The 24,492-nt window shown below is 39.9% G+C and overlaps 1 protein-coding gene across 1 annotated transcript in view; it reads left to right on the forward strand.

Moving 5' to 3' along the window:
• LOC135475915 (uncharacterized) overlaps window positions 1-20,957 on the forward strand; it is a 62,206-nt gene extending 41,249 nt beyond the window's left edge. The window contains exons 2-7 of the mRNA XM_064755876.1: window positions 13,688-13,918; window positions 14,107-14,237; window positions 14,730-14,852; window positions 16,539-16,712; window positions 18,430-18,528; window positions 19,914-20,957. Of these exons, the coding sequence (XP_064611946.1) occupies window positions 14,783-14,852; window positions 16,539-16,712; window positions 18,430-18,528; window positions 19,914-20,002 (432 nt within the window). The 5' untranslated portion in view covers window positions 13,688-13,918; window positions 14,107-14,237; window positions 14,730-14,782 and the 3' untranslated portion in view covers window positions 20,003-20,957. The remainder of the gene's footprint in view (window positions 1-13,687; window positions 13,919-14,106; window positions 14,238-14,729; window positions 14,853-16,538; window positions 16,713-18,429; window positions 18,529-19,913) is intronic.
• Window positions 20,958-24,492: the final 3,535 nt, after the last annotated feature.

The following is a 24,492-nucleotide window of genomic DNA, read 5'->3' on the forward strand; positions in this document are numbered from 1 at the left end:
TTAACGTATGATAATTTTACATCCAATTTCCCAAATGGCGATGAATGAATGAAAGAAATGAAACTTTGTTCATGTAATGTGTGATGATGGCATAATTAGCCAGTTTGACAGCCTCAGTTAAGGAACATTTGGGCTTAGTGCTCTGTTCATTTTTCTATATACATGCATGTAGTCGAGTTACCATGCAACAGTGTATTCCCCTTTGATTTTACTATGTGATGAGTATCGTAACTGTAAACCATCCCGACATTGGAGGTAGACAAAATCAGCTGACAATTCCAGAGTTTACAAATGGTTTGGGCTAAACTGCAGGATCAATTGGTCAATCAGACTTTCGGAATAATGTGATGTCTAATTTGTCTTACCTAGAAGTATGTGTACGAGAGTGACCAGTATTTGAACATTGTCAGCTTTACAAACTTTTTCTAATTACAGAGGTGTCATAGTTTTTCTGGAGTGATGGAATGTTGATTGAAAATATTTTAAACGTATGCAAGCAACGAAACTCGTTACAAGTTGCATTTGTTTTAGCGCATTATAGAAGGCAAATCGTTACACATTCAGTGTGGTTGAGACTCCGAACAGTGTTTGTTGTCACACAATATATGTGACCAATACAGCGTGACTGTTCAAAATCGTGACAGTTTATATCTGGGTTAGCCCACCAGGGAATTCAGTTCGTTGCGTGTTCTATTTGATTTAGCCCAAGTGACAGTGCAAGTCGTTACACGTAGTGCGTAATGCCAGTTATAATATTTGGCAGTTCAGTCCATTCTGTGTTGGATGTGGTTTCACGCTCTTCAGCCCACGTTAAGTATAGTTTAAGACAACAGTTCCTCCTGGAGCAACTGGATAAATCAGGTGGCTAAAGATTGCATGGCATTCAGTCACCTTCATGGTTACAGGTTGAATGTGGTATAGAGAATAATTTATCACAAACCAAACCTTTCTGCACAATGCCATATTTGGTGAACGAAATACTAGATGACACCATCTTTTTCATCAAAATACCATCTTTAGTGAACAAATTACAGCCATCAAGAAAAACCATGATTCTGATGATCATTACGTGATAGAAGTTACACAGTTCTTGATAGTGTACTCTGTGAATATAATAGAATTCACCTTTATAGGTAGAAGGATAAGAGGATGTCAAATTCTTTAGGCGTGGAATACTGTGGAAGCCGATTATCGGATCATCACTTCGTGCCATTGCCGGAGGGTATGTTCGTACGTTGATGGGTGTCCATAGAATAGAGAAATAACACAGTTGACTTCATACGGACACTTTAGCTTGTATACTTTTGTCCTTATCGCTAAAGGCTCCCATAGATAATCAAACCAGACTGGAATAATTAACAAAGTACAAATACATGGAGTCCGAGGTACTGATGTATGTCAACAGGCTGTGGAACTGTTTTCAGAAAAGCCGTGTGGGTTCATAAACCTATACAAACCGTAGTAACAACAGAGCTTGATAAAATCACGTGCTAAATGATAACTGCTCTGTGATGTAAGACAATTTAATAGTGCCACACGGTGACGTCACATCAGATTTTCAAATTCGATAAAATGGGTAAACCTCTGGTCGCGTAATGTGCATTAGTGCGAACAAAATATAGCCAACATGAAACATAAAAGATTTAATCAGATTCATAGAGAGTTCAAAGAGAGATAAACCGCACAAACCTAGATTTCGTGAATGGAAACGTGGTAGGCTGTAATAAACTGTCAAAAATACCAGATTTCGGACAAGAAAGATCTGAATTCATTACTCAGTTCACTATATGCCACATGCTTTACCACTGTGTGGGTTTATCGCACAGTCCTGACATGCGGAGTTTCTCTCTGTTTTTGATTTGGCTATTGGCCAGTGTAAACACAAACCATGTCGATAATCGTGCTACGGGGTAGGCTGGAGACATAGTCAACCGAGTATTACTGGATATAATAACGTCCTGTTAAACTACATGGTTATTTGGCAATGAAGTTGCTCAGAACAATAATTTTCCAAGAAGGCAGGATCTATTATTGGCAATTATTGGCTGAACGATTCTTCGAGAAAACTGCAACGACAGAACTGATTGTCCTAAGGTGGACGTTGCTTTAATGAAATCTGGGCAATGATCTTTGAAATGGCGAGTCAGGCTGATTCCCATACCAGCTTATCCGTCAGTGGTGTTCGGGTGGTGTTCACTTTTTTCTAACTCCACATCTCTGATCTGAGAAATTAGGACATTTATAAAATTGATTATAGTCTACACATCATTTATATACACTTTATGTTCTCTTACGTTACCGAAGCGACTTAACGTGTTTAGTACGGTGCGCATAATTAATAATTGTGGATGCCGGAGTCAGCAAAATAAAGGGTTGGTATTTTTCAAACGCCCTATCGAACAATGGATGTACTCAGATGCATTGTTTTATTTGTTAGTTGGTTGATCAAAAGATTTTTGTGCAGCAAATACTCATTTTACTGTTATCAACTAATTCATCTACTGGTTCCGCGAAACCACTTTTCCATATAATACGGTCCGCTTCGGGACCGGTAGATCCAGGATCAATCCTTGATCGAGTCACACCTAAGACTTTAAAAGAGGAAGTTGTAACTTCCTCGCTTGGCGTTCAGCATGAAGAGGATAGTGCAACGACTGGTTGACCCGTATCAGTATAATGGCTCGGGCGGGGCGGCTTATTTTTGCCTTCGGTAAGTCGTCTCAGTGAAGCAGCACTGAATAAAAGAGCGGTGGAAATCCGTCCTGTAACAAGGAGGCACATTACACGTACATGCACCCTAATGATTCCTTCGTCGTCATATGACTGAAAAATTGTTGAGTACGACGTTAAACCCCAAGCACTCACTCCATATAATACGCATTTTCTTTTGGGTAGCTTTAAGCTAGTGGATAATTCACTGGAGTTTGCGTGTTGTTAAGCCATCTTCAGGCGAATAGATATTTACAGATTGGAAGTGGTACGGAGAATAAAAATCACAAACTGAACGTTTCTCCATAAATACCATACTTGGTGAACAAAATACACACGCCCAGAAATGTAAACCAATGAATATTATTAATTGAATTTACACAGTTGTTGTAGGCGAATTCTATTACTCTAATAGAATTCACCTCTTTCATGTCCATAGTCATATTTCATAGGATAGAACCGCGCGAGGAAGAGAGGTATTAACTTTTGACAATAAACAGAAAGACAAGTGACCTTGTGATAAACAGAAAAATAAGTGACCTTGTGTTTCTGACAAGTGAGGATATATTGGTACAGGAAGAGTTCCAGCTCAATTTTTTTGTCACGAAGACAAATCATACCTATAAACAGCTCGTTTAAAAGGTGTGTATAAGCACCCTTCGCGATACCCATTAGAAATAGAGTCTGGTAAGATGCCATGCAAAGCACTAATTGGATGGCATCCTGCAGCTGTACCAGCAGTAAACAATTCATTTTTCCTATCAAGGATTGTGCCTATAATACAGCCTAGGACGCACAATGTAACAAATACTCTAATGAAGAAACCATGTTTACCACAGCCAGCAATCTTCTGACGAGCACCTCCACCATGTCCCCAAACTGATAAATCTCCACACAGTGCTTGTGTAACGAGCACGTCCTGCATGTCTCCTAATTTATAAGCTTCCATACAATGCCTGCAACAAGTACATCAACCATGTCCTAAAAGTGACAAATCTCCGCACAGTGCCAGTGTAAAGAGCACTTCCACCATGTCTCCTAGCAGATAAATCTCCACACAGTGCCAGTGTAAAGAGCACTTCCACCATGTCTCCTAGCAGATAAATCTCCGCACAGTGCCAGTGTAAAGAGCACTTCCACCATGTCTCCTAGCAGATAAACCTCCGCACAGTGCCAGTGTAAAGAGCACTTCCACCATGTCTGCTAGCAGATAAATCTCCGCACAGTGCCAGTGTAAAGAGCACTTCCACCATGTCTCCTAGCAGATAAATCTCCACACAGTGCCAGTGTAAAGAGGACTTCCACCATGTCTCCTAGCAGATAAATCTCCGCACAGTGCCAGTGTAAAGAGCACTTCCACCATGTCTCCTAGCAGATAAATCTCCGCACAGTGCCAGTGTAAAGAGCACTTCCACCATGTCTCCTAGCAGATAAATCTCCGCACAGTGCCAGTGTAAAGAGCACTTCCACCATGTCTCTTAGCAGATAAATCTCCGCACAGTGCCAGTGTAAGGAGCACTTTCACCATGTCTGCTAGCAGATAAATCTCCGCACAGTGCCAGTCTAAAGAGCACTTTCACCATGTTCCCTAACTGACAAATCTCCGCACAGTGCCAGTGTAAGGAGCACTTTCACCATTATGTCCCCTAACGCATAAATCTCCGCACACCTCCACCATGTCCCCTAACGCATAAATCTGCGCACAATGTAAATGTAAGGAACACCTCCACCATGTCCCCGAACGGATAAATCTCCGCACACCTCCACCATGTCCCCTAACGCATAAATCTCCGCACACTGCCAGTTTAATGATCATCTTCACCATGTCCCCGAACGGATAAATCTCCGCACACTGCCAGTGTAAAGAGAACCTACACAGTCTTGAAAGAAAGTGAAGGGACTCACAGTGGCGTGTTACGTTAATAACGAATGTTTTTGTTTAGAAGGAGAAATGTATTAATTAACTTGAGCCCATGGAATAAGTTGGGTATATTTATTACTTCTATTTAGTGCACTTAAGTTTCACTTATACTTATAAGATTTTGCCACAAAATGCCACAAGTCGTGAAAGGTATCGTGTTCAAATGAGTTTTTTTTACTATCTATGATGTGTGTTTTTGTATTGTAGAGATTGTTTCTTAACTTTCCATGTTATAAGATTTTTACGGCATACTGTTTCTTTTAAGTGCTACAGTTTTTCAGAGCAAGTCCTTAATGTCTCATACATGCGGAACTTTTATGACTTATTATTGACTTATCCAGAGTATTTCAAATCTGATAGCCTTGATCATCAGTGCTTTCAAGAAATAACAACAGGTAAAGTTGCCTTCTATGGCTTTTGACGTTGAAAGCTGTGTGCCTTGGGCGTACATGAAGATTGCGGTGCTATCATAATTATGAACAACATAAATCTGGCTCAGATCTGACAGTATGGAAGTCATTAAATTCTGACACAAAAACTGGGGCATCGTTAAACATTAAAGTTTGGATCTGCACGTATACATGCTTTATAATTGCAGTGCGGCTACAATCATGAACATCATTAAGGTATACACGTATCAACTCGGATTACGTTCCGGGATAAACCGTACGTTCTCGGTTCCATCGGAGTACATCGCGGCCCTTCATAATGCGTCAGACTTTAAAACCACTGTTTCGATCTTCAATAAATCAAGCTAGGCACCACGTGCCATACAATTTTATATTCCTCCGCTTCCTGGCTGATGTAGCGGGTACGCGGAAAGTTAACAGACCATTTACGTTATTCAGTTAGATACCTGCTCAAGATGGCCAAGGATTTATGGGAATAAAAAATTTCATATGTGCCAATCAAATCACTGTATATTATTTTGATGACAGTACCTAAACACGTGGCAGACCAACTTAAGAAGGTGATCGAAAGACCCGTTTTGCCGTTTATGTCTCTACTAATAGAGGAAGTGAAAAGTTTTTGTATTGTAACATTAAAGTGTTTGTATTGTAACATTATTATATTGTTGCTGTTTTGAATTGTATGTCCATGGTGGACCAAGACATTAAAAGTAGCTATACGTGAGGTGTACGGCTTGATACATTGTAGATCTGTCAGCTTTGGAAGGCAGCGAAAGGGCCACTGAATTGTAACTGGTGTTGGTGGTCAAATGCGAATATCGGGTGGGGGAGTTTTCGTTGGTTGACCTTTTATGAGGTTTTAGTAAGCCGTTAATATATTCACTGTTTACCTATCGCCTGATATGTACATTTAGGCCTATATTACATCAAATGTGACTTGGAAATTTCAACATTTTTGTAAATATTTTGTAAATCTTTATCAGGTTACAATTGACTTAATTGTTTTGTACTGAATTACGTGTAATTGAATAAATTTATCACTATCACAACGGTTCTCCAACTTGTATATTATCCTGTGGATGAAAGTGGTAAAACGCTTATGTAAGGGCTAACAATGATGCATACAAAATAAATGGCTTGACATGAAAACCGTTTATCTAGCTTTAATCAGAGTTCACGGTTGAATATTGACGATAAGCTACATTAAACTAATCTTCGTGAAAGAAAACACAGTTGTCTTTAATAAACTGCAGAAAATCCCAGATATCTGCTATGTGACAACTGACCCCATTATTCAGTGTACTATATCCTACATATTTATCTACTTCTCGCGTTCGTCGGCCCTTGTTATCACTACACAACTGTCTCTCTTTGATCTGGCTGACGTAAGACGTAAGCCATTGATGATAAATCATGCTAATAATCATGTATTGACGTAGGATGGAGACAAAAGCAACTCAGCATTTTGGAATGGTTCCTGATAAAACAATATCATTTGGAAAATCAGTCTTCCTAATAAAGCACGATCTATCAATGACGAAGCTTGACGAAGATTCTTTGAGAAAAACGCGACTCAAGAGTTATGTTTCCAAAGGGCTCGCTTGTTTGAAGTTGTAATAATGAAGTCTGAAGAATGCTCTTACGTCAATGCTCTTTGAAATGATTAGTCAGACTGACCCGATATGCACCATCTGCTGCCAGATTTGGAGGCAGCCAGCAATAGGATGTCAGATTAAGGGCTGGCAGTTTTGGGGCGCTGTTACCGTTTTTCCATTCTTTCTCCAGAACATAGTCTGAGAAATCTGGACACTTAGAAGCCATCCATGCTCTTCATATCATTCACATCCATTAAAATTTTCTAGTGACTTTTCAAGTTTAAAGTGGCCAAGAGGGCTAGTAACTGTCGATCCGAATGCAGCCTGATAATACGGGTTAATTTTTGCCGACGCACTTCGAAACCATGTACGTCACTTTAAATGTACCTTTAGTTTATAGTTCGTACCTCCAAAGATTTTTGTGTTGCTAACAAGCGTCTTACTTTTTGTGGATTAATTCAGCCGTTAGTGCTTTTATGTGAAATGTTTCCTCATAAATCGCCTCTGTTTTTACGCGCCATTACTTTCCCCTGATAATCGTTTCGTGAGGCGTCTATTAAACGAAGAGTTACTTTTGACATTTTAACATCACCAAATGACTGGCTCTCGGCCATGGATTACACAGTTGACCACAATTGTTGTAGGTAAATTCTGCAACTTAATTTATCCCAGAGAGTACACCACATTTATGTGTGGAATACAGGAATATTACAATTGACCTTTATATCGCCATGAACACGGATACTCCAGCTTTATGAGTTCTAAATATTACCTATCATTTAGAGCATCAAACCAGATGGAAGGAATTACGGGATTAGAAGTAGTTCGTTGCATTAATGCGCCCTCCTCTTAACAAGACTGTGGGCTGTTTGCTTCTCTGCAAACTTGGATAACCGCGGTCAAAGTGGGAAGACGCCCTGAGTTCCGGACATGTGTGGACATAGCAGAAATGGAAGGGTTTCAACCGACTTCTATCTGTCACAAGAAAAAAAAGCATGGCGTTAATCTGTAATCGTTCATCCATTCATTGTGGTAAACAGCGGTTTTAAAAAGTGTGTACAAGTTCCTCCCACGAAAATCAGTGGATACAGAATAAGGTCAAATGACCGCAAAGCGAGAACTGGACGGTGCTTTCGAGATGTAGCTTAAGTTAAGCAATTAATACAACCCACCATGCATCAGGCTCATAGTACAGACGAGCAGTGCACGCGATCGATGTTTACCAAAAACCAAACTCCTTGTGCGAAATCAAACACCAACATATCCCGTGAGATAAAAACTAAGCACGATTTCCACCACTGGTTGCATTCCGCCTACACATAAATAAACATGACCCTATTCTCCGTGATAATGAGGACGCACTGCACATAAATAAACATGACCCTATTCCCTGTGATAATGAGGACGTATTGCACATAAATAAACATGACCCTATTCTCTATGACAATGAGGACGTACTGCACAGAAATAAACATAACCCTATTCTCTGTAACAATGAGGACGTACTGCACAGAAATAAACATAACCCTACTCTTTGTGACAATGAGGTCGTACTGCACAGAAATAAACATGACCCTATTCTCTGTGACAATGAGGACGTACTGCACATAAATAAACATGACCCTATTCTCTGTGACAATGAGGACGTACTGCACAGAAATAAACATAACCCTACTCTTTGTGACAATGAGGTCGTACTGCACAGAAATAAACATGACCCTATTCTCTGTGACAATGAGGACGTACTGCACATAAATAAACATGACCCTATTCTCTGTGACAATGAGGACGTACTGCACAGAAATAAACATAACCCTATTCTCTGTGACAATGAGGTCGTACTGCACAGAAATAAACATGACCCTATTCGCTGTGACAATGAGGACCCTCTGACTTATTGACCACTTCACTGGTATTAACCACTCGCTTATGAATTATTTATATTCACTAGCTAGCAGATTTTTTTTCAAAACCAGTCTGAATTCAATCTGTGTTCAGGCGAACCTTGTGGAAAAAATTCTGTAGCCATATAAATGATTAGCTTTTAGATGGTTTTATCTGAAAAATACACTACAATAACAGTGCAATGTATGTTTACGATTTGTAATTCAAGGTGACCCTTCACATGTTTATGATGCTTATCAAATTCTACGATTGACTACTGTTTTTCGACGTACTCGAGGATATTTCACTTATTATGGTGGGAGGAAACCGGACAGATCTCCGGGAAAACCCACAACCATTCACAGGTTACTGGCAAACCTTTCCAATTACGGACGGAGGGAAAGTCAGCATGAGATGAATTTGAAATCCCAGCGATATCGTTGGTTAAAGTCTCCTAGGTTATTACGCCGCGCTGGCTCGGCCTAATACCACCTCGGCCACGGAGGCCACTGAGATTCTATGAATGAATGAGTGCATGGGTTTAGCGTCGTACCTAATTTTTCAGTCATATGACGACGAAGGAGTCCTTAGATTGCATATAGTGTGCCCCTTGTTGCAGGACGAATTTCCACCGCTCTGGGGTAAACCTCCGACCTTTGGCAAGTTTGGCTTGTCTATCAAGTTTATCAATCAAGTAAGCCACCCCACCCGAACAATTAAATTGATACGGGTTAACCACTATTCCCTGAATGCTGAACGCCAAGCGAGGAAGTTATAACTTCATCTTTTAAGAGGTCTGAGGTGTGACCGGACCCAGGATTGACCCTGGATCTACTGCCCCCTAAGCGGACGCTCTACCAACTGATCTATCGGGGCCAGTCAAATGACTTACTGATAGTAATATGATAACATATACATTTGAACATGAAACATCCTTCACGGACCTGATCGGGCACTGCTGCATATTGTCCGCATTCTGGACGGAACTTGGATTGTACAACAACAGTATTTATGTAGAACATTTCACAACGATACATCCCACAATTCTTGAGTTTGCTAATGTTAGCTCTTTTTCTGTTGATTCTAGAGATTTCCTGAGCAGTCAGTAATGTCAGCTGTATCATCACCGGTAGACGTGTTTACACTGTTCTCTTCCCAGCCTCTTTGGAATAGTGCCACAACGATCTAATGCATATCCCCCGAGCCAATCAATAAACACGTCATACGGAACACGTGACGGCCTGTGAATATTGTTGTGTGCTTCGAGAAAATGATTAATCAGCTCGAACCCACAATTTACGTGTGATGTACATATACACGTATGTCTTGCTCTTTTAGCAATCAGATTTACTTATTTATTTATTTACGATTGTTGTTTAACGCCGTAGACAAGGATTTTCACTTATATGATGGTGGTCAGCTTTATGTGTGGAGGAAACCACATTGACTGGGGTAAACCGCCCACCTTTGGCAAGTTACGGAGCAACTGTTCTCCCACCATAATGCAGGCCGCGGTTTTCTTGAGTACAGCGTAAAACATGAATCAAATAAATAAGGAAATAAAAAGTTAAATCAGCTATACTGTCTATAGACAGTTTCGAACAACCGTCAAGCTTTCGAAAAAAATAAACTGGGGCTGAACATTGACGAGTTCATCATTGAGTTTAGCTAGAAAGCTGCAACAACGAAAGACAGAGTCAAATACAAAATACTACTATATGGGAAATAAAACCAAAGCAGCAACGACATGGTGATATTTGTCAAACAGTCACACGTAACCCCTGAAATCAGTCCTCAAGGCTTTTGATCTTCAAGGTTCATTTTCTTTCCTATGTTGCCTTACGATCTACTATAATCATGAAGGATAAAACACCGAGAGAAACAAAGCAAATAAGCTTACAAAAGCAGTCGTAGGATAAGATGTGTCGCATTGAAGGTTACAGTTGGCGTACCCTATCAATGTTTTGTGAGGCATGGCGTGGGGACTTTTATTGTGGTGGTACTTTGGCTACCTTATGACGTTGCTTCATGACATAGTTCATGAACGCGAAAGTTTTCGACAGTACTATGTCAGATCTGAGAGATAGTGAGCTCCCCATGATAAAACATCTTGTCTTAATGAAGTCGGTGGACATGCATATGGACAACCTTTCGGTGTGATCTCTATGTGCAAGGTATCATACGTGGTCAGTGTTTTATTCCCATAAGTGCTTTCACCTTATGACTAGCACAGACAATGTGTAGATACCGCCATAATCAAGTACATGTAACTGCTCCATATACAGCGTCTTTTAAATCTGATAACTTCTGGCCATGGGAACTTTCGAGCGCAAATCAGGCGTATATAAGGCCAGTTCAAAATACAAGCAATAAAATTAGGAATCTTGCAATCTGCCAGTACATGTGTATTCCAAGAGAATGCAACACCTCATCGTTGAACTACCTGGACTCCATATGCCCATGATATTCAAAGTCGAGTGTTATGACAACCCGAAATACATGCCAGACCTGTGTCATTATCTTGTCCGTAAACGAACGAAAATCTGGCTCAAAACTTCTACGTCTGAAGATTCCCTCTGGAAACGCAGTGGGAGGCAAGCTCAGCCTGACAGATCTTAGCACATCTTCAAAAGACAATGGTTTTTGTTAGACAGGGGACATGTATTGGTGTGGGTGCCAGGTGCGTTGACCTTTACACTAATTGCACAAAATACGGCCCAAGACCGGGTGTAAGTGAATACCAAATTCAGGCATGCTGATGTTTTCATTCGCTAAAAACCATAAACATTAAGTACTTCAAAATTCGAATGGTTATATGAAAGAAATCTTTAAGTCGAACACGTTTATACATAGGATCTGCTGACATTCTGGACTACAGTTTCTCACAAAGATTGAAACCTCAACAGGTTCATCATTAGGCGCTTTAAAAGACAGACCATTGCGATTTTTAAACGTTAAGGGTTGAGGAAAAATTACAAATGCCAGAATTTGATTACTTGTTTTTCAGTATGTTTAACCTTGTAGAACAAGTTTGCAACAATAGGATAAAAGTCACAACAAGATACGTTTTGTGTGGGGTGTGGTTGTGTGGCTAATATCTGTATATTAAATTAAAGGTTGTGCAGGCGTCAAACCGGATTTCGGATTTGTTCCGGACATAAACTGGACATTACCTTACTGGCTTCCCTCCAGGTATTTTGTCGTCCTAAACAACGGACAAGATTGGGCAGAGATGTTTTCTTAAAACTCATTTATTATTTATCATAGAGTCAGCACTATTACCCATTCCCGCTAGCAATGGAATGGCTAATGTATGGGGTAGAAGAGCTTGCGCTTGAAGATATATTTGAGAGCTGGTATTTGTCCAGCCCTGTGATGTTTTTATAGCTATATATCTCACCATCGGGCTACTTGTTAATCCTTACATATCAAGTCGACTCTATATATCAGTCTGATATGTGATGTAGGGGGGAGATAGCCTAGTGTCATAGTCTATATAATAGCGTGTACACGAAGGTCAAGACTTATTTTTACTCCATTAGCGTCACAGATATTTCCAACCCTTTCATTTCTCACCCAAAGCCTGGAATTACCCAGTTAACACCAGGCGATGGTTACATTTCAGTAAGGCATAATGATTGTACACATATCGAGAAAGAAGTAACCGATATGCATTTCAGTATAACTGAACTCCGATATGTTAAAAGGCATTAGTATCTCTGTTGTTTAGACTTTCTTTTCATATACAGCTTCATATTATTTTAACAGTCTCCATGTTTTTAGACTGAAATCTGTCCCTTTTTCACTGCACTCGGTCAGCTTTTTATGTAGAGTAGCCTAGTTATAGTGATATAATTCTTAAGGGATGCTTTGAGCGCTTGGAATAAAAGTGAAATTGAGATACTCACGTAGTTTTGCCTGGGAGTTCTGTGATTAACATTGCCGCCTAAAGGAGCGCCTTTCATTTAAGGTGTGTCTGCGTGACTATATCTCACAACCAACGCTTTCTCTTCAGCGCTGAGCCAAATCTTACAATACAGAATTTGAAACGTGTTACGACATAAACTGTCAATATTATAAAGAGATGGCTTGTTCGTAATACACGACAGTTTAGCCGCACAAAAAAGTAACCAAAACCAGCAGATTTTATTTTTCAACAATTTATTAGGTTTAACAAGAACAGATAACAAGACTTATAGAAATACTAAAGTACTTAAGTTTAACAAGAATGGATAACAATATCTATACAAATACTAAAGTACTTACATGTACAATTGTGTCAAGTCCAAATGGACGCATATACTCCACAATGCTGAAAACCACAAAGGCACAAATGCACAGAGGCAATATTCACAAGAGGGAAAATCCACAGTATAATTGAGTGTATGAAGAAATATACACAAAATTCCACAGACAAGGTCCGTGTACTAATAAGCACTGTGTACACAAGAGCACAAATTAAATATACAAGTTCAGACTGAACAAGTGCTCAGTGGAGATATGATATAACAAAGTCAGAGGCTATAAAGACACCAAAATTCATCACAAAAGTCCTACTAAGGTAACACACAGCGAAATTATCCAAAACTCTCAAAAATTCTCCTTTCTCCTTTCTCGTCCTTTGACTTGCTTTCATAGGTCTTATATAGACTGGTGGAATTTTCTAGAATAAGAAAATTCTTGAACACTTGTTGTAAACAAACAGGCCCCGAACTGAGCGTATTCTGGAACATTCTAAGGCAGAGGCAGACAGCAGGCCCTAAACTCAGGATATGTAAACAGTGGCAAGCTAAATTTAGAAGCTAACGGCAGTCGTTCACATAACAAACGCAACGCATTGAAGGAGCTCATTGAATAGCGTAAGTCCAGACCATGTTGGCTTTCTGACAGGTGATACGATGGAAGATCTACCAGTAGCCTGCTGATGGTCGTAGGTTTCCCCGAGCTCTGTCTGATTACGTCCCCCGTCGTATAAGTGACATATTCTTGAGTATGACGTAAAAACCACTGGAATATGAATGAATGCTGAAGCTCTAAATGTAAGGTGAATCAATTCAACGTATAAACAATATACAACATGTGCAGATTTGTTAACGACCTTCTTACAGTATTAATACAGAGTCCTGAACACTTGACGATTTAACGATTGTCAACCGTCTGTTTTGTAGTGAACATCCCCGGCTCGTTCTGTGGGGCGGTGCTGGGTGAGATCTCCGGGGCGGACGTTAGGAGCACTCACCATCCTAGCAGTCCCAGTTGTTCGGTTACGCTGGACGCAGGCAACAACCAGTACTCCGCAGGCAAAAAGTTCATGGTCATTTTTTGATACTGTCAGCTTCAAAGATTGTGGTGTTAGTCTGTCCTTCTTTGACTCAGGGGATATTACAAGAAATCTCATGGTAGGTTACTTTAATCAGTCTAAAGTTTACTGAAATTAAAATTAAAATGCCTTTCCATGGCATTAAAAATTATTGTCCACTACATATATATATATGTATATGTTGGCTTTCTGACAGGTGATACGATGGAAAATACGATTTATCGTTTATCTTTTCACTCACTAATTCAAACAAACGTTGTATTCCAGGCCAAACTAACCTGCAACTCTCCCATTCCGCCACCCTGCTTACTTCCGGCCGATTTTTGACCCTTCATTTGAGAACAGCAGACACCAGAGAGGATATTCTTTCCGCATAACTGTGACGTCATTCAGCGAGCGTAAGTTTATCGACATAACGCACCGATAATGAGCAGATGACTCACGGAACGTGCCGATATTAGAAAGAAAAATCACAAAAAAGACAACGCTAAGTTATTTCCTAGTGAGGTGGTGTTCTTGGTGTGTTTACTTGCATATATAACTTTATTATGATGTGTGGTGATAGTTATTCATGAAATATGTTCAGAATTGAACATTGGACAATTGGTTTTGTACATGTATTGTACATGTATGGCAGTACAATTGCATAAGAACAACTGGCATCTGGACACTGTTGCCTTTCTGCTGGATATGTCAAAACAAAATAACATCTTGGAAGCCAAATGCCTCCTCCTCAGAACGAGTTAAAATAATGACGCCCTTTGAAAAAAAAAACATTCAAGCCAAATCAGAAAAATATGATATGCATAATGGCTGTGTGTCAAAACCGTTTTTCTTGATACTACAATTTCCCAATATGTGACAAACAATGTTACGGTTATATATTTCAGAAACCTGTGATGATTTTCGATGTGCTAATGGCTATTGTATAGACAGCGATTTAATGTGTGACAAAATAGACCATTGTCAAGACGGAAGTGACGAAACGCCATATTATCCTGCTGAATGTTCGTGTGAGTTGAGTTCTTTTAACTTTTGTTTGTAAATTTTCAAATAAAAAACTTTGAACTTTGAAACAAAAAATTAAGATTTGAAAAACAAGCTCCACTTTTGTAAAAAAAAAAACACAACTTATGAAAAGGCGCATTTCTTACTTCAAAATTGATAAATTTTTTGACCAAAATCAGATGGATTATTTCAGAAGTGGCCACTGTTTATTTCAAATATGGTTTCTAAAAGCTCGGATCACACTTCAAAAGAAAGATAATATTTCACCTTACCATATTAATAGTTCTGAATTTTTTTTAACCAATGTTAGTTATAATACATGCTGTTAGTGCTCGAGTTCTGACTTTTGTTTAAAGTGAACATGAAGTCTGCCACTATGTATACATATAAAAAAGGATATGGGACAGTTATTACAGAAAAAAACGTAAAGAAAGTCTATAAAGGTTTGAAAGCCGAAAAGTTCAGAAGTTCAGCATTGGGGATATGGCACTGACGGACCATTCACTCCGAGTAGCCAAGTTGTAAAAGCCCTTATGAACTTAGCCAATCACTAGCGCTGAAAGCGTCACGTGGTAATTGGCTGTCATGTCCAAAAAACCTAATAGCTCTCGATTGTCAGCGTGCTTTCTTACAGTGGATAAATGCAATAAATCGAACTTTGCGGTTAGTTTAAGTGTTAAACTGATGCATTCTGAACAACGCATTTATGGACAGGGAACTGAGAAAGGCTGCCCGTGTCACAATGCCTACACGTTGGCCAGGAGACTTCAGTAACTTGTCAGGGTGAGCTGGCAAGAAAACTGCCTCTGCAGAGTCATTGCGTGAATAAATCAGAAGGTCCTGCTATTGTCAGTAAATTCCCCGATGTCGGTACAGCCAGCTAGGCTTAATGCAGGACAGGGAAGAGCAGGGCTGCTGAAACACGACGCTTGTGCCCACGACCAGACCGAGAGCTAGGCTAAAAGAAACATTGACCCTTTGAAAACGTGACAAAACTGATACTCTTTGGTTGGGTACGGGAGAGCTCCTAGGCATTGTAACGTCACTCCACATAGCTATAACATGGCAAAATGGCGTCACCAAGTGACAATCATTTGCTATTTATTTTGTTGATAAGCCGTGTAGAATTTTAAAAATATTTTTAGAAAATTTCTGGAATTCTCCTTTATTAATTAATTCATCCTTAGTGGCTGACTTTATGTTCACGTTAATGTTGATGTATAAATGACCTGGGTTTATGTGCGGTTCCGGTTAAATATGGTTTGATTACACAGATTTCACGCTTTCATGTCTGTTCTCGAGACTATTCGGATGGTAGTATAATCACTAAAAGTTGGCATTTTGACGGTCTCCAACCTCTGGTAAGCCATGGTCTCTCAATACCTCCATGGCTGACAGCTGCAGCCTCACTGTGCTGGCATGCCATAAATATACAAGCCGAGTTTGTCAGTATAGTCCCCCGCCATACAGCCAAGGATATATGCCTAACGATAATCAATCTTGTCTCCGTTTTGCGAAATTGTGTCCGACTGGATATATGTCTTACTATAGACTTCAACAGTTTATAACCCTAAGGACATAGAATGATAAACTGTTGCACTGCAGGTAAAAGTGGAAGATCTAAATCAAGCATGATTTATTGTTATCGCCTTCTTGTCTGATATATGTATAGACTATTCTTGGCATTCCAGCTTGGACGCATGTGTCTACAACTGCGTATTACGTGTTCCGGTTCGGAGTGGGCGCCATTGTCGGCCTTGTTGCCACCGTCACCATTTCCTGCGTTGTCGTCACGGCGGTGTTCCTTATGTGGTACCGACGAAAGGTCAATGAGTACAGACAACTGATTCAGCTAACCGAACCAGGTAGAGGATCGATTTCCCCAGGCATAGTACAAATAAGCGCATCAATCTGTCTACACTGTGACAAATATACAAAGTGCAAACTTCTAAGTGTTTCGCGATAAGCTAATGTCAGATTGTTGTTTCCGACGCCTTTTGTTCGAGTGATCATTGATTTTCAATACTTCACGTCTGGAGCCGTACAAAAAATTCATATTCCAGAGTCGACGTCGCCTAATTAAGTTTATGGTTGTGGGCCTGAGGATTCTAATAAACATGGTAAAAAGATAGTATTTGTTTATCCTACTTAGGCCACGTAAGTCCGGGAAGATTGGGGGGGGGGGGGGGGGCATGAATGGTCAATGAGCACCGTAGACATGGTAGAAGTTGAACAACGCATGGGCCAAAAAGCAAGAAAGGCGAATCAATATTCTGCGCGAAGTATGTTGCACTTGTACACAAAGACATTATGTACATTAGTTAAACAGAATGGAGGCAACAGTTTGAATAAGAGCACTTAAATCCTTTTTACCGGACACACTCCACGTACAGCTTCTAACTAACTTCGTGTCGAAAGAGCCAATTAATTCCATTTTCGACCCTGTGGCAAACCGTGATTTCAAACATACAGGAAATAAAGAAAAGTCATGCGCTGTGTATAAGCCAGCATCGGTAAGTGGGCAGATCTGCAGCAACCTAGGACGGGTTTTTTTCCAGCCATAATGCTGGCAATCGGCGTGTAAGAGAAATATTCCCATGCACAGCTTGAAATACTAACCAAGTAATTAAACAAATAAATATGAGCCAGTATCCTGTATTCATTTGATTTATATATTTGGTATTTTACGCCTTACTCAGGAATATTTCACTTATACGACGGTGGCTAGCATTAAGCACTGGGAGGAAACTGGGCAGAGCCCGGTGAAAACCCATGACCATCGGCAGGTTGACGCCAAAACCTTCCTATGTACGACCGGGGAGTAAGCCAGCATTTAGTATAAGACGTTGCAACCACCACGACAAGATATGTTGAAAGCATATTTATTTGGACAGTAGATTTTACTGCACTCTTGTTCATTGGACCACGGTGACAGTAAGCGGTGTTCATGTGGCCACATATGGCATGCAAGTCTATAGTTCATACGTGGATAAACTCATGTTGTTTGGGGGTGGGGTGTTAAGGCATTTATGTGTTAATGGAAACGATTCGTCGTTAGTATCAAAAGCTTTAATATTATTATACTATTAATATTAAGTCTGGAAATAAAGAACCTACAGTGCAAAGGTTGATAAGGAGTATAGCTGGTCTGGTAAGTCACTATTAGTGGCTTCTTCTCAAGATTTGGTTTTTAATACAGTACTAGGTGTAAACCAACGACCTTTGGCAATATACTGATTAATTTTCCCACGTGTGGTCTACAGATTTGCACACCAAATTGGGGAGAAGACAAGTGGTCTTCAACGCACTTTAGACGCGATTGGCTGTATCAGCATCGCTGACCACTTACTGTCACGAAGGTCCACAGACATCGAGACCGAGGGAATTTGACCTATAGGCAAATTCCCTGCACGTTGTACGTAGTACCGATTGAAAGGCCCGACGATTGAAATGCTAGCACATTTATAACTCCTTGTCAATCATTCAATCAAAATGTCGAAGATGTGTCTTAATCGCTTTGTATTTAATGGGAAAGATAGATAGATAGATGAATCTGTCATTTGATATTTGATGTTTCCACAGCTTACTCGTTACAAGCCTACCCACAAAGCGACGATAGTCCACTGTCGGATACCCCGCCCTCCATGTACCCAGTGCCCGGAAGTGCCATGGGACCACCCAGTAAGCTTATACTAAAATCTGTCCTCATTTGTGCAGGAGATTTGCAGGATTTCTGTTGATGGCGGATTTACGTCAGAAGATGTGTCAGGTACCCTGCGAGATGTGGTGGCTCCATCCGGGACTTGCCCGACTGCCGTTGTTCGAATCAAGTATAATTTAGTACCTTGTACCAAAAATCAAACGGATAAGTAAATTAAAACACAAATGTAAGTCTGCTATATGCTGACACCATGGGAGTATCCAGTAGGATTACACCTGGATCATATCATTATGAACTTGGGCACATTTCACTAAGCCATTTCTGACTTTAGTCAAAATTTGGATTTTAAAGCTTAATTTTGGGCGAAAATAAATTTAAATCTTTCACCACTCCATTCATGTTACCATCAGACAAGTGTCCAAATTTAAACTTTCAGTATAAAAATGTAAGAACTGTGACCTGATTTTTAACTTCAGCCTAGTCAGAAATGCTTTTGTGGAATCGGCCCCTGAAACCTGAGCTAATACGTTGTTCTGAATTAAGCATCAAAGATTAGTAAGACTAGTTTACTGATGAATGGACTGGTTGGTTTGCCACACTGTTTACACCAGAGATACGATATTATTTGCAATGTTTTTAAATAAGGAATGCTTATCATGTTATTGTTTTGCTGCACTTATGCATGCTTATCCCTGTCATCGAAATGCATACTTGATTGCTTTAACTACCTCGAAATTGAAGAGCAGCTTATTTTGTTTTCTGAATAAATCAGTTGCTATGAGGTTTTTGGCACATGCACTCTCTAGTGCTAATCTGCTACATGCCGTCAGGAGGTTTGCTATACAAAGTAATATTTTAAAACCCCAATACACGCAGTTTGAGCCACTCAGTTTCAAAGTTTAGTGTATTTGTCTGACCTAAACAGATGTTAAGCATCCCCCAGCATGTGAATGTTTCGTATTTGCTTTAGCTAGACAATATAAATAGATGAATCAATTTCATGAGGCAAACAAAGTGCTTCAATCAAAAAAAATTACCACTTGCTCCCGCATATACATATGTTTTCCAGTAGATAGTAACGTGTACTGATGAGATGACATGTCCTGGCACTATAATATAAAACACTAGCAGGGCGAGTAAAACCAGGCCATTGATGACAGTGTCACAGTTCGTAAATGATCTCATCCAAAAAGTGACAGCTGGTAAATGATCCCATCTAAGAAGTGAGATTTGGTCTGTTGCCAGTGTACTTCAGGTAGAGTTTCAACTCTAAAGCGCACGTTTTAGCAACTTACAAAGCCCCTATGGTACTGTGGATTAAGCATAGTTAAGTTAAAAACACAATTTACTGTTTAGCATTATTCAAGCAAGCAATAACATGAAAACATTGCGTTTCTAATTTTAGCGTATTCTGGAGAAACCATAACGGACTATGGGTCTACGGCGAATATACCATTGATTGAAGAAACGTCTTTTAACGGTTGTAAAGTGTAAAGTCTTGTCGCTTCTCTTCTCCACTGGCCGCACTAGAGAATTAGGCAAAGCTCCTCTCCCGTTTTCACTGTAACAGACAACAGATTATTTGACTGTGTCATATATCGTGGAACCTTGAAACGCGTAGCAGATGCTGATGGCTGTAGAAAGTCTGGGACGATTGCTCCACTAAGCGTCCACGTTCTTCTCGTCGGTGGGTCGAATACGTGGACAGCATACTAACATGGCGGCGAGGTACGCGGTTCACTGTGAACCAGTGGATACAATGGTAAGCCTATACAAGTACAACAATGTGGTAACAGTATTCCGATCTTCACTGCCCTGATGAAGACAGAGCTGTTTTTGTCCGATGACTTTTGAAACGAATTATATTAATTGCGAAATTTTCGTATTCCGGTTGACCGTATGAAAAGATTTCTTTGATTGAGTGTGATAAGTACAATAATTCAGCAAGGACAGTTTTGAGGAGGTATATGATGATGACAAATCACTTAACATGAAATCGAGGTCACAGACAGATTTTGTTTCAGAAAGAACGTCTCAGAACAACTAGGAACAGTCATCAACTGGGGTACTAAAATGAAATGTATTAAACACTGGGAAATAGCAGCACAGCTTCATCCATGGCTTGTCATACAGACATGGATACTGCTGTTATACTTTGTGGAAGTTATTTTTGGAATGGAGTGGTGTGAAAATATTCCTTCCGGTGAGAAGAACAGTTTATAAGAATTGGGACGAAACATTTACAAACCAATCTACAATCATAGCAGATGTTTTAGAATGGACAACATTGGGCAAAGACTAAAAAAGCATCTGTAACTGGTTTATTGAACAACGGGAAGCAGTAACGCTCAGTAACCTGTGGTTGATTTCGAGAATCGATAATACTGATCAACGGATAGCAGCTGACTATCACTGGTCCTTTTCGAACTAAAACTCATCAACGTGGAAGAGTACTTGACATTTTTTCTAAATTTTGTGACTGTTTTTTTTTTAAATTTACAGTGTGAAAATATTCCTGTCAGTGACAATGGCACGTAGTAAGGACCAGGAAGGTCCTTACTACGTGAAGTTTGGAAGTAGTGTACAGTGACAACTATTTTTCTTCCAGAGTGAACACCACTTAAAACGGATAACAGTCATCCATTGCTGGTGTTTTAAAATGGATCATCATGGATCAACATGAAACAGTTCTTGGCAGTCGTTGATGGCTAGATTTTTTCATTGGATAAACCACAAGCATGGTAAACCGTTCTCACTTCTAGGTCTAATGCCAAAGGTTTGAGAATGGGGTATCTGGTTATAGTCGTATTTAGTTCGTAGTTAGAGCTTTGTTGGTGCCGTTTTAAGCTGTCTGGGCTGAAGTAACAATTAAAATGCAAACGTCCACCTGTATGTTTGTTAAGAAGCAAAAACAGGAGGGTGGGAGGGGTGGCATCATTCACATTATTAACCCACGTTTGATGGGTTGAATTGTTATTTTGCAGGAAACAAACAGGAAGAAAAATGTATTGTTCAGCATATATATATGTAACACACGCGACAAGCTTTGTGCTTGTTCAGAACATCTCGTTTCAGATCATTCCAAAGAAACACTCTACTTGCATTTGTGCCCGTTGATCAAAACGGAATGTAAAAATCTTTCCTTTTGTTTTATATAAAAAAAGTTTCTATGCTGGCCAACTGTACCTGTGATTATTCTCACGAAGTTGATGTACTTTTGTAAATACTGTGAATAAAATACACCGGACAAACTACGTGGTTGTCTGCTATGAGTGTTTGGTTGAATTAAAGAGTGAGTGAGTGAGTGCTTGGGGTTTAACGTCGTAATCAACAATTTTTCAGTCATATGACGACGAAGGAATCATTAGAGTGCATGTACGTGTAATGTGCCTCCTTGTTGCAGGACGGATTTCCACTACTCTTTTATTTAGTGCTGCTTTACTGAGACGACTTACCGAAGGCAAGTAAGCCGCCCCGCCCGAGCCATTATACTGATACGGGTCAACCAGTCGTTGCACTATCCCCTTCATGTTGAACGCCAAGTTACAACTTCCTCTTTCTTATGTGTGACTCGATCAAGGATTGATCCTGTATCTACCCGTTGAATTAAAGAAGTTTGTACATATGACACCATGTTTGTTTCATAAATGTTCTTGAAGACGGCCAAGGGACATTTTGCATGATGTATGCAGTAGTATTTCGACCATATGTATATGCTATTTCCAATGTGCGTATGGCCTTCGTGACAGAAGGTGATCAACGACACTTGTGTGACCTTCGTAACAGTAGGCGGTCAACGACACTTGTGTGACCTTCGAGACAGGAAGCGGTCGACGACACTCGTGTGACTTTCGTGACAGTAAACGGTCGACGACACTCGTATTACCGTTCACACAGTGTGACATTCCAGCTTCTCGCCCACCAATATCACAATGGCGTGCATATCACAAGTGAGAAAGTCTGTCAGTAACTTGCCAAAAGTCGGTGGTTTACTCCGGTACTCCGATTTTATCCAAATTGACCGCCATCGTATAAGAATGGTGTGAAACAAAGTCAATTAACATTGATAACGAGACTGTCACAAGCCGGTCCCAGTGCTGATAAAGTTATGATGCTATCACACTGGAACACTACCACATCCATTATTTTCCTCATGATGAACCATTAGCCGATTACCATGAGTCAATAGATTTCTTTAGATAAGTGATGTATAAATGATTGGCTATAGCTGCTATGCTCAATTAAACAGGTAAAAATTGCGTTTAGAAAGCGCGATTTGTCGTATGAACCCGTCGAATTCGAATATACTGGAAAGAATATGGAACAGACGTTTAGTCGTACGATTTGTTAAATGTGGCAAAAAGATCTTCAACTTTACGAGCTAATACAACGAATTGCAACGTGTAAACGGAGCTTTCTAAGAAGTTCGATTCCCCCAGGTCTGGTTTTCTCTAGTTCCCAGCGCAGTTTTCGTTTCTTTTTTATTTGTTTTTGTTTCTTTTTTTGCGCGCGAAAAGTGAATATGTGACAATAATAGAGATTTTCCCTCAATATAATCGGTGTCATCCATTTTGGTGTTGATGCGATTTTTCAAATGGAAAACCTTTGTCTGAAGCCACTGTAGTTATGGGTACATGATTTCTGGACATTGTGATCCTCGTAATCCTCATGTAACAACAACTACAAGTCTCGTGCGCGCTGATCAAAAGCCAAAGCTTCGTAACTGGTACACTTCCTTACTTTGGCACCGAACACCTGGAATGAGTCAAGACCAGGTCAGTTCGGTGTTAGTATCCTGATGGGAGTAACACTGCGTCATGTCTAGACCGTCCCGGTGAAATTGCCAAAAGACAAGGCAAAGAGTTTACAAAAGTTATTGCCAAAAATAACTGGGGATTACATTCCCTCCCGAACCAGTAAAGGGTTATTGTTCTCGATGATACCCATTACTATAAACGACCAGTGCTTCTTAGAAGAAGATTTGGCCAACAACAGCAACGCAAATCGGGCCATTGTTTGAGACAAGTCATTTGTGTGACTTTCATGGACCATGCCGTCGGTTCTTTTTAAGGGAATCGCCATGCATGCATTGTTTAAGGCTAGTCAAACACATGAGTTTTATATTATACTTCACAAATTAAACATAGTTTGCCATACACCCACACTACCCCTCCCCCTCCCATATATTGAGGGGTGGGGGTGTTGAAAAAACCTACTATCACTTTATGTTGGGAGCTTTAAAAAAAGGCTTGACCTTCAAACTATGTATTACAGCCCAACATACACGAGATAAAAAATGCTAAACCTGATATTTCTGCTCAGCCAATCAAAGGATTACAGTGACCCCTCATAGTACACGGATAGCCTTACCTCGGGTAAGTGATTTGAATATCAAAGACCACTCCAATGAACTGGGGCTCGAACTCCCTACAAAGAAGTTTTTACTACCTTAGCTCAACATTTGCTCAGCCTATCGCAGGGTTGCAATTTGCCACCCATAGTACATGGAAGGTCAAAAGCAGTTCGCGATTTGCATATCAAAGACCACTGTCCACAATAACATCTTTTACCATTTCAACGATTTACAACTCTATAACATACGAAGTCACTGCTCTACAATCTTTACGCATAGGACAAATAATTATATTTGTGAGAGTATAATAATTGTACCTTTCTTTTTGATTTAATGGCAAGACCTTAGCACTGTCTAATTAAAGAATAATACCTGTGTATGGCAGTGTGATTCTACTTTATTTTGGTTTAGAGGTCTGTATTTGAACATATCGCCTCACTTGAACATTTTGCAATTTTACAAACTGCTCAACCGGACGAGCTACCGGTGCTCTCTGAATGCCTTTGTTGAACATATAAAACTGTGATGTTTTAGTATACATAGTCATTTTGGAATTTACTTTCGTACTAATTTAAAAATGGGAAAAGTGGAGGCCACGCCTGTTTTTAAAATGAGCCAATTTTCTCCAGAT

The sequence above is a fragment of the Liolophura sinensis genome, chromosome 9 (assembly GCF_032854445.1).
Source record: "Liolophura sinensis isolate JHLJ2023 chromosome 9, CUHK_Ljap_v2, whole genome shotgun sequence".
Taxonomy (NCBI): domain Eukaryota; kingdom Metazoa; phylum Mollusca; class Polyplacophora; order Chitonida; family Chitonidae; genus Liolophura; species Liolophura sinensis.